The sequence below is a fragment of the Ischnura elegans genome, chromosome 3 (assembly GCF_921293095.1).
Source record: "Ischnura elegans chromosome 3, ioIscEleg1.1, whole genome shotgun sequence".
In the NCBI taxonomy this organism is placed as follows: domain Eukaryota; kingdom Metazoa; phylum Arthropoda; class Insecta; order Odonata; family Coenagrionidae; genus Ischnura; species Ischnura elegans.
Genome location: NC_060248.1, coordinates 50,790,823 through 50,802,746, shown reverse-complemented (window position 1 = coordinate 50,802,746; position 11,924 = coordinate 50,790,823). Strand labels below are relative to the sequence as shown.

General features: G+C 37.3%; 1 protein-coding gene across 1 annotated transcript in view; it reads left to right on the top strand.

Annotated features, from left to right (window-relative positions):
* LOC124155761 (peroxisomal sarcosine oxidase-like) overlaps positions 1 to 7,334 on the top strand; it is a 28,361-nt gene extending 21,027 nt beyond the window's left edge. Inside the window, exons 6-7 of the mRNA XM_046529848.1 lie at positions 5,532 to 5,607; positions 7,023 to 7,334. Coding sequence (XP_046385804.1) covers positions 5,532 to 5,607; positions 7,023 to 7,156 — 210 coding nt within the window. The 3' untranslated portion in view covers positions 7,157 to 7,334. The remainder of the gene's footprint in view (positions 1 to 5,531; positions 5,608 to 7,022) is intronic.
* The last annotated feature ends 4,590 nt before the right edge of the window (positions 7,335 to 11,924 follow it).

Here is an 11,924-nt window from a genome sequence, read left to right as displayed (position 1 = left end):
GTGGTCATTGCTGAGATTGATATAAACGAGCAACGAATTTCCAATATTACCCATAGTACCAAAGTCATTAACTCTTCAAAGAATGCTAGATTACCCTTTCGTTGGAAGTACAGTGCAACCTCGATATAACGACACCCCACGGTGCTTCAATAAACACTCGCTATAGCGAATTGTCGCTTTACCGGAGGTGGAGCAAATAATAGCCAATATACCTGTTGCGAACAGATATACAGGAACAGGAGTGGTGCGGCGACAGATAAACATCTATCCGATAAACGTAAGCATAAATCCAGACGAAAGGCGATGTTTTTTTGCATCACTAAATTTCCTCACTCAAATAACGACTAACTATTCAAACAATTTATAAGCGCCGCATTGAATAAAAATTATGGAAAGCGTTGTTTTGTCAATCATTATATTTATCGAACGACAGTTTACCACATAAATTTGAGACTGAGCACTCCATTAACATCATTTCTAACAGATCGCTAGCAGTTCCAGAGGTTAAGGAGTCTTGATTAAGTCTTCCGGCGGTGAAACCCTCGCTATGGCGAGAGCCAACGCCGAAAGGGTCTCGTAAAAACGAATTTTTTAACACGCTTATTATAGGGTCAATTGACGGTGCATCGGCTATCTCTCGTAATAGCGGGGGTGTCGCTATAGCCCGTACTCGCTTTAACGAGGTTCCACTGTAGTTTGTAAAATGTTGTATGAGACTGTTGTCCTGCATTATGAAGAGAACAACTTGATTATTGACACTTTAGAACACGGCCCTTGTCTTTCTTTTTTTGGGGGCTAGAGCATAGCCACATTGTCATACTGTATGCTGCAGTGCTTGGTCTTGTGCTGTGCAAAATTGGTTACCATTCATACCCTAGCAAATAGTGCTCTTTTCCATTGCCTGCCATTATCTAGTAGGTTAAAATTAATGCGATAGAATTAATAAAGGTCTCTATGTTTGGGCTGCTTTCATTGGCCCTCCCAAGCATTCAATCTGCGAATCTAAGTCATTTAATTTATTTTGAAAATGATAACAGGCTACATTCTCTAAAGGTTAGTGTGGTTCAATGACACCAAGGCTGGATCTAGAATTTTCTTCTAGGGGAGCACAAGGGCCTGACAGGCAAACGGTCTTCTTATATTTGAGATTAAAAACAACGTACAACAATTGCTATGCAAAATATTATCTTTATTTTAATATGAAAGTTAGTAATATGAAATTAAATGATTAAGACCCGTGCAAAACAAAACGAATGTAATGATAACAGTATTAAAAATTATATTTTTTAAGCATATGGGGGGGCACAGGCCCCCCCCCTAAATCAGCCTATGAATGACACCATCTTTAGGAATCCAGGAACTCTGCATTATCAGGGTGAGCCTTAGGGTATTTTCTTAATTGGCTGTGGGGAGAACAGTACCATGTATGGATTTTATCTGTTGGAGCGGAGGTCAGTGTAGGGTGAGGTTAATTTTGTTTTAGAATAATGACACCCCAGATATTTTATTCTATATAAGTAAAAGAGGATGTCTGTTTGTCTGTCTGCTATGTGTTTCCATATGGTTTCTCAGATTATGACATTTCTCATTATCATTTGTTACGTTTTATCGTACAACTTCGGCGGTTGGACATCCTGCCGGGTAGGCACACCTCTTGACACTCAAAGGGAAATCATAACTCAAAGGATACTGCACTCAACTATTAATCTTCTCGGTGCAAACCTTTTTGCTGGGGTATGTGTTCACACGATGTTTTTGGTCTAAGTAGTAAGTACACATGATGATGAATGTTGTGCAGCGAGGTGTACTGATCCTATGTTTACTAATCGTTTTTTCCATTTTTTACTGTTCGGCGTCTTTTGCTCAATGTCTTATTCCAATTTTTAGTCAACAGGCATTTGGGGGGGGGGGGGCATTAGCATATCTGCTTTGTTCCTTTATCTTAAAATCCTTCTACATATATGTCCATGAATTCTGAGTTCCAAGTTTCCTACTTCTCTGGGTACTGTCCTTCCCTAGCAACACAGGGTAGCCTGCTAGTCAATAATATTTTCAAAACTAGGGCCCATCGGATGATTCAGCAAAAACAATTATCTCTTCACCATCATCAGTTATCAATCCTAAGGTTTGATACAGCTCTCCACACAATTCTCCTATTGGCCAATCTTTTGACACCCACATAATTCTTCCATCATATCATGATATAAAAGTGAGTGTAGTAGCTGCGACTCCTCTGTTCTGTAACTGCTCCAATAAAGTTCATAATATCTTTCTTCCTACTTCATATTTTTTCATTTCATTCGTTCTTCCTTCATAAAATACTTCATAAAATCAGAACTTACATTTGAAGTATGCTATGCAGAAATGAGACCTGGACAATGGCAGCTGCAGAGAAATCAAGGGTTGAGACCTTTGAAATGTGGTGCTACTGATGAATGATGAGGATCAAATGAATCTACTGAGCAAGTAATGAGGAAGTCCTATGAAGAGTAGGAGAGAAGAGAAGCCTCATGAAAACCTTGACAAGAAGATGGAACATCCTTATAGGCTATATCTTGAGACATGATGGCCTGATGAAGACAATCGTTGAGAGACAGTGGATGGTAAGAGTGGAGAAGGAAGACCTCAGATGAAATACATATGTATATGGAATAGATAAAGTAGGATGTGAAAGAGAAAAAATGCATTGGTTTGAAAAGATAAGCTTATAGGAGAATTGAGTGGAGAGCTTTGTCAAACAAATCGTAAGATTGTTGACCACTGTTGATGATAATTCTTCCACTTTACATCCATCGTCACCTGCTTCTTGTATCTCATCGGTACCCTTCCTCACTTTTTCTTCCCTTCCACCTGTCCTTCAAGGATAATTTTCATGTGCTTCATGATGTGGCCGATTAAATTGTTCCATCTTCTACCCAAGGTTTTCAAAAGACTTGTCCCCTGTCCGGGGGGTCCGGACCCCCCCCCCCCCCCCCCCCCAAAATATGAAAACACTATAATTTTTCTTTATAAAATAATGAAAAATTATGAATTTTCAAAATATGTATTTCTTAAACAAATGAAGTTTTTTCGGTTATGAAAAGTGTTAAAATTAATGCAAAACCCTCTACTTAACACCCTGTTTTTCAAAATTTTTCACCCCTGGTTTCACCCCCCCCGAATGATATTCCTGGGTACGCCACTACTCTTCTTAGAACTTCTGGATTAATCGTACAAACTACCCATTCGGTCTTCATAATTCTTGTTTATCACCACATTTGGAAAGCTTCTAACCTTGATTTCTCTGCTGCCGTCATCCTTCATGCCTCACCACCATAAAGAAGTATACTCCAAATGTGAGTCCTAATAATTTTCTTCCTGACATCAGAGCTTATATTTTCAGCAGTTTGAAGACTTCTCTTTTTGAGGAATACCCTCTTAGCTTGGGCTATTCTACCAACTAATTTCTTCTTGCCTCATCCGTCATTGCTCACTCGGCTACCTATGTAGCCTTCATCTCCTTGAGTTTATAGTTTCCCTTTTTCAGGATTATCTTCACCTCTTCTCTTCTACAGCAGATTACACTATTCTTTTGCTTTCTTTTCACATATTTTCAGTTCATATCTAGTCATTATACATATTTTCCATTGTTAAAAGAATTTTTTTCTTCTTTCTGTCTCTCTCTCTCTCCGCTATGCCTGCTATGTCATTGGGTAATTGCAGCATGCTAATTGTTTCACTATGGATTTTCACTCCTGGCACTTTCTCTTCTATTTCATGAATATCTTTCTCAATGAACACGTTAAAAATTACAGGACACATGGCACACCCTTGTATCACTCTATCCCTTATTTTTGCTTCTTAACAGCTGAATCCACATTTAATCACAGCTACTTGGTTTTTATATATTTAAATTGTGGATAGTTCTGTGGTCATTATGAATCACTCCAATTTCTCTCAGGATTGTGAGCCTTCCAAATCGCATTATCAAAAGCCTGTTCTTAGTCCACAAAAGTACTTAAGGTTAGTGTTTGGGAATAGGATTGATGATGTTCATCTCTTAGTCCTCGGTATGTTTCCTATTGTGTACATGTTGCAGATGGTTTTGTAGAGCTTAGATAACGTCTTTACCCCCTACATTTTTAATTAAATAGTTATATCATAGAATACCATTTTGTATCTCATGACAAAGTTTGAATGCTATGTAGTGGTGACACTGGTACCTTCCCATATATGTACATACATAGTTGGTTGAGTTTCAAGACTAGATCTTCCAATTGCTGGTAAGGTAAGCTACCACATGAGTGTCCGGTGTTATACAGGTTTCTCTTAAAAACGCTCTCCATGACAGGACCTGTTTCAACATTTTTACATCATCTTCAAGCATCTGTTAGTGCTCTCTGTGAAAAGAATCTTCATCATTCTTGTACTGAAATATATCTGTGTGTCTTGTCCTTTATCAGGGGTGCATTTGGGTTGTTTTCATCAGGGGGTGCTGGGAAATTACTTTGTTGGCACCTTGTTGGTTTTATATTAATTTGATAATTTTTTAAATTTATAATTTATAATAATTTAATAATGTATTATGGTTCCGTAATGTATTTAATGAATTTGTTCCTTGAAAATGTGCTGAAGTAAAATAATCTTAAGTAACCCTTTCAAGAAAGCATCAGGTTCTCTTTTATCTTCTGACACCTTTATTTTATTTATTTTTTATATAATATTTTTACACCGAGTATGTTGTAAATAAAGCAACTAATTAAAATGTCCTATTTTTTAAAATAAAATAGTCTTTAATGAAGTAATGGCAATAAAACCTTAATATCCCAATCATGTGCCTACTTTGTATTGTGGATGACGTTTTATTTAAGGTATTGTTTTCCTCTAAATTCTGTTCATTTTATTTTTGCGGGTGAGCTGGTGCGGCCAAAGCAAGTGGTGGTGAGGTGAGGGAAAGTTTCTCGAATTGTGACTTTCCCTTTTCCCAATCAGCAAAGAGTGGGCGTGGCCTGCTGCTTTGAAAATTCAGTCGCTCTCAGACCTCCGTCATGTTAACATCGATAATTTGGTCGTTGAGCAGTGTTGCCAAACCTCACACATTCTCGTTGTATGTCTTTAAGAATGCCTTTTACTAATGGTGCCATATTCAGCATGGCAGATGGCAATGTCATGGACTTCTACGAAAGGGGTTATCCCCAATTCCTTCCAAATGAGTAGGTACATTGTCTCGATGCTGGGCCCAAAATACCTGTGGCCACCAATGACTCACACGTTTGCAGTGACAAACTAGGGCTGCTTAATACATTTGGCATGGTTAAGTTTGCTCCTGCTCTCTGTCTCATTACTACCCCTCCCTCATCAGTGAAGCCCTCCGAGTTTGTCTGGTCTCTCTCGAAAGCTCACTCTCAAACATAAAGTGAACTGATATGTAATAGTTTTTGATTTTTTGAAATAATAAAATATATTTAATTGACTATGATGGAAAATTACCCAAAGTAAAATTAAATAGTGAGGAGTAAATTATGTATTAATGTTGATTTCAATTATTGCAGAACACACCTGATGAAGTGTGCATACTGGATAAGCATCCATTTTACAACAATATTGTCTTTGGGTGTGGATTTTCTGGTAAGTTTAAGCCTTTCTTTTATTTAAATTGAAGTCCTTATGTTCATAGCTGCATTCTTTGGGACATTACTGGGAAGGATCAAATAGTAGCAGGACTGAATTAATTAAAAGTTTTTTATTGAATGAATTGGTAAAAAACTGTAATATTCCATAAAATAGCACCCTTGTGCTTCGATACAATACACTTGGCGTGATTCTGACAATATGTACACTTTCTGGAGCTCGCTTTCCGGGATCCTCTTCTGATATGTTGTTATGGCCCCTTGGAGGTCTCTGACGGAGCTATATTGGTTTCCCTTGAGGTCTCTCTAGAGCCATGGGGTAGTCTGGTCCCCCTCCATCTCTGTTCATGCAACAGAAATTCAGTCCTCCTACTTTTTTGATCCTACTCCGAAAATTAGCCTTTTGCCTCTGCCTATGTTGTGAAACACATTGTTCAAAGCAATGAAGACTCACAGTGAGAATATGATGTGCATCTCTCAATAGATGTAATGAATAGTGTCTGAATACAATGAATATTAAATGTATTAAACTGCATAAAATATCATTTCTTGCCAAACATGGACTATTTAATGGGTGTGATGCCTCTGATGTCAATCCCCCTTTTACTGGTACTTGGCATGTGGACAGAAATTTGCCATGATTAATGACTCATGGTTTGAACTGTTATTTTACCATATTGTCATTATGGATGAGCTTTCCAGCATCATCAACCTCATTTATCGATGTTGAAGGTTGCGGCATAATGTCATATGCAGTAAAGAATAGTTTGGGGTTTTTATCATCTGACTGCTGAAGAAGGGTTGAAAGCTCTACCTCTGCTTTTTATTAGACAAACAAAGGGTCTATTTATGTCTATGTTCTTATTTTGCAACTGAGTGCCAGATAAATGAGTGGAAAGGGCATAGAGATTACGGTGTCACCACCTTTTACCACCATTAGGTTCTCCTTTGGGGAATTTTTCTTCTATGCTCCTCTACCACTTTAAAAAAATATTTCCTGTGTGCTATGATTAGGTACTACTTTGAGCCACTCAAGTTTATTCAATAATATTGATGTTACTGAAGTAGTTGCAGGAAAAATTCATATTTTATGTTCGAAGGAACAATATGGAACTTATAATATATAATATGGAACAATATGGATTAAATTTAATTAATAACAATATGTAAAAAATTAAGCATTGAAGTCGAGGAATCATTAATATTTTTGTAAAATTAAAAAAATCTGTAAATGACAGGATTTATACCTTTTGATTTAATTATTTTTTCACTCTGGGACATTTCTTTTTAAACCTGATTATGACACTTGTGAGTAAAAAGCTATTTTTAGAGAAATATTTTTTTGAAAATGGGTTGCCAACAACCCAGAAGTGGGTTAAGACCTCTTCAGTTAAAAATATAATTTTTTTTCAGGTACTGGGTTTAAAATATCACCAGTTGTGGGACACATCCTTGGAAACTTGGCAATGGGAAAACCGCCTGTTCATAACATTAAGCCATTTGCATTGCAAAGGTTTATGAAACCAGGAGCTGTTGCAAAATTATAGAAAATGAGCTTAGATTGATATTCGTTCGTGAATAACGTGTATAATATGATCCTCAATCGATAATTCTTGGCATAGATGCTAAGTTCAACTGTACAAATGTGAACGACTGATACTGTAGTGTATATAACCATTATTTGTTAACATTGATGTGCAGAAATAAACCCCAAGTATTCATTTGGCTGAATATAATTTTTTTAAAAACAGAAAAACTGTATTGAGCTGCCACTGATGGTTCTTCTGAAAAATGGTATTCAATCCATTCTGCTTTGCTAGTCTTAAACACACCTCAGCCCTGCCAACTGGGCTTTTTCTGTATTTTTCAGTCATTAATGTAATGTATATTAAACAGTACTGCAGGTCCTCCTCCTCCTCCTCTTATATGTACCATATGAATCACTGTGAAAGTATTGTTCAAGTGTATGGCAATATTTTACTGCTTTGGTGGTGAAGGTGTATCATTCTACAGCTGGCAAACTTATGGGTTTTGAATTGCTAGGTTATTGCATACTTTTTATTTAATATGGTTCTTGTAGAAAGTGGTAAGTTACCGATACTATGTATGAATGAAAGTTTTTACTATTTTTACTATCAATGGCAGAAAAACGACGATATATGCAAAAAATAGTTGAGAATAGTTGCCTCTACCTCTTTCAAAGAAACAGTGCTGTTGAATTTGATCGGGGTAAATAAGAAGCTGTGTGGAAAGTACAAAGTAGTTTCTTGTAGCATTTAGGAAAAAAATAGATGCATTGAAATGTTCAGTCGCAGTTCAACATCTTTAAGTTATTTACTTCAATTAGGGAAGGCAATCAAATATTAATAATGGTTCAAGGCTACTCATAACAAAAGGCACCAGGGGAAAAATGGTGTGCAATACATCCAGTCTGGTTCATACAGTGTTCATTGCATCATGTCAGCAGTTATGAACCCTTAAAATAATTACTACATATATATTAAGGGTATTAGCTGTCACCTGTGCTGTTTCTTATACATATTTGCAGAAAAGAATGCGAGGAAGGACTGGGAGATATTAGATCTAGAGATTACTGTGGTTGGACTTGGGGAGGTGTCAGAGGACAGGGGCACAGCTAGGAATTAAGGCTGGGGGGGCCCTCCCCCAGAAAATTTTTAAAATATATGGTTCAAAATGGTGAGTATTATGACATTCGGAGGGATATTTTATTAACATTTACACTATTCTTTATGTTATATTAATCGAATTAAGTAAAATGGATTAAACTTAAAAATTTCTCTGAGCTCTGGGGGGGTTTACCCCTCAAAAGCCCCCCCTTGCTGTGCCACTTTTAGAGGATGCTCGCGGATTTTTCAAGATGGCAGAATGAATTTTATTCCAATGGTACACATGTCTTTTTTCTTTGTGCATTCTTCTCAATAAAGATATCAGCAGCGAGGACCAGTACATATTAATCCGATACTAGTGATGTATTTATTAATTAATGTGATCCCTTTAACTTTATTAATCCCCCTTCCCTCATGTTTGATATTGTATATTATATCAGACCCTCCTATGGCTTCTCCAGTGCACTGCAAGCTGTAAGACCCACAGGTGGACAACCCTGATGATTTGGGGGAAGGAATTGATGATTGATTAGAGGGGAAGGGAATAGAGAGATATGAGTTCATTGCCAGTGGGGAGTGGTAAGTCATGTTCATAACTAAGGAATTAAATTCTGTGGAATAGGGGAATGGTTTGGATGACAGTGAAATGGGTATCATATTCAATGCGAATATGCTGTAACTCATTGTCAGTGGCGGATACAGATGGGGGGTGCAGGGGGCGCGCATCCGGCCGTATTGTCAAACATTGCAGAATCACAATTGTGACTTTTTTATATCATAAGATGGCATTGTCTTAAATATGTGTATAATTACTTTAATTAAAATTTTATTTTACTCTACCTGTGACTTGATTATTTTTTATCATGATAAAAGTAAAAGCAACTCAATATATGAAATTATATATACAATTATTTTTCTGTCTTATTTAACTTATTTGTTGTTGACGTTCATAAAAAAATTATGTTTGACAGTGTAACACTCTTTTATAGCCATTTTAGTCATAGCTCATGGTGTTTGAAACTCAGTAAGTCCCTCCATTTCCTTGTATTTTCATAAGGTGTTCTTCTGCTTTAATGTCTGAAACAATTTAAATGAAGTTTACCAATTTTATGTTTCTTCCTATTCTTTTTTATGCAGGAGTTCACGAAGGACTGCATTCAAGAAATATTTTATACCGCTCTGACTTGTTTGCTAATTTATGCTATTCAGATAAAAGACTGCACCAGTTCCTAATTAATATTAATATTGCCTTTTTACATTTGCTTTAATTTATTTGCATCTACCCAAGGTAGCCCTACTGTCTACTGTCCTAAGGCCTTGGTGGATCTTCCCTCCCAATGTCACCCCAATTAAACTAAACCATTAGGGGTCAGGTGAAAGGGGGGATTTTTAGTCTCAACCTAACCAAAATAAAGGCATCTATTAATTCTCGGAATCAGTTGTTTGGTGTTTACCAGTTCCCTAAAAGGAGGCAAAGTATGTTTACATTGCACAATTACTGTGAAAAGCTGAAAATAATACTTAAAAAAAGAATGGGGTTTAAAGAAAGCGTGATTTGAATTTGGCGGCAATTGCTAAGAAGCCAATGCTATAAATGCCATTTGAACATATTATTGGCAAAACTCTCCCTGCAATGATGCTTTCCATGTAGTCGGAACCCATGTAATAAGCACTCAAAGCATTTTTGAATCTCAACAAAAGATGGGCATTTTAACATTAGCCCTTCATTCACTTGGGAGTCAGTCGCAGTCAGCTCACAAGCTCCCCGAGGCTTAAAACACTTCATTGCAATGTGCTGAGTATGAGTTTTGAAGGCTTGAAACAGTGTCCTTCTCCCCTGTAAATTAGACAAATGAGGAAGCTGTTTTGCTTGATGCTGAAGGATAACGTCTTTCTTGATGAAAATCTTTTTTGCCATTGATTTTATAAGTAAAATAAAAGAATAAATGTTGTAAGGTTTGCTAATATATTGAACAAAAGCTCCCTATGCTTGGTGGTTTATCAAGCATAGGATGATTAAAAAAAATATATTAGTGGTCAGTGGTGCTATTTTAAATCTAATAGTGAACCTTACAAAGCTTATTATTTTATTTTTACTAAGTAGGTAAAGCCTGAAGATATATATCTTCAGGCTTTACCTACTTTGCTGATATCAGTTAGATTTTTTATTTTTCTAAATTAAAAAGGTAAGTACATATGAATGAAGAAAGCAGAGGGAGTAGACAATGGGCATCTAAGCAACTTTAAATCGGATGGTAGGTAAATGAATTACATAAAAATGGCATCAATACAAACATATTTCACCCTTCACAAACACATTAAGAAGTAATTATTTCATTGATTTACTGCAGTAAAAAAAGCTGCATATTAAATATAAATGGATACCTATGCTGCAAACATTTTTTGCCCAAATTTGACATCAATATTGAATTTTGAATAACACTCAATTTTGAAAGGAGAGGATCAAAGACTGCTGTAATAAATCGATGAAGCAGTGGCAATAATATCATCTATGAGAATATCTCCAAATATATTATACAACTCTCAGCAGTGACTTCATAGATGCCACATAGAGAGCATATTTGTGATACTAGGGACAAAAATCAATGAGATATCCAAGGGCAAGATGATGTCCACGGAAAGAAAAACGTGGAAGTAGGTTTCACTATATGTTGCCCCGCTCAACTTTCTCTGCTGTTGTTGGTGGACAACTACTCCCCCTACTCCACTATTCTGTATTCACCATTGCCTGGCATGGTATGTAGTAGAAGGGGGCAAAGCCTGAGGGGTACGTGACGAGAAGCAGAAGCCAGCGATTTAAGTCGACAGTCAATAAGCCCGAAAGCTGCGTAAGGCTAGGAAAAACGTAAACAAATTCTAATGATACCATTTACGGGGATACCTCCTGACATAACATACGACACTAATAGAAGGCTTCGAAAATGTCCATTTTGGAGAAAAATCTGACGTCCCAGAAGCAAAATCTGCGATATTTGAGTCTCGTATCTCCACGGCGAGAATAACATGTAAGAAGGTATCTCTGTAAGTTGCCCCACTTAACTCGTGCTGTTGCTGTTGGCGGACGACTACTCACCCTTCCTTCCAATGTTCTGTTTGTAATTAGCTGGCGCGTTGCTCGGCGGAAAGAGGGTAAGATTGGAGAGGGTAAGGTGCATTATGACCAGCCAGCCGTTGAGGGGAGGCACGATAAGCCAGCCGGTCAATGGACAGTCAACAAGCCCGAAAGCTGTTGAAGTTTAGGAACAACGTAAACAAATTCTAATGATACTATTTACGAGGATACCTCCTGACATAACATACGACACTATTAGAAAGCTTCGAAAATGTCTATTTTGGAGAAAAATCTGACGTCCCAGATGCAAAATCTGCGATATTTGAGTCTCTTATCTCCACGGTGAGAATAACATGTAAGAAGGTATCTCTGTAAGTTGCCCCACTTAACTCGTGCTGTTGCTGTTGGCGGACGATACTCACCCTTCCTTCCAATGATCTGTTTGAAATTAGCTGGCGCGTTGCTCGGCGGAAAGAGGGTAAGCGGATGGGGTGCATTATGACCAGCCAGCCGTTGAGGGGAGACAAGATAAGCCAGCCGGTCAATGGATAGTCAACAAACCCGAAACCTGTGGAAGGCTAGGAAAAACGTAAACAAATTCTAATGATACCATAT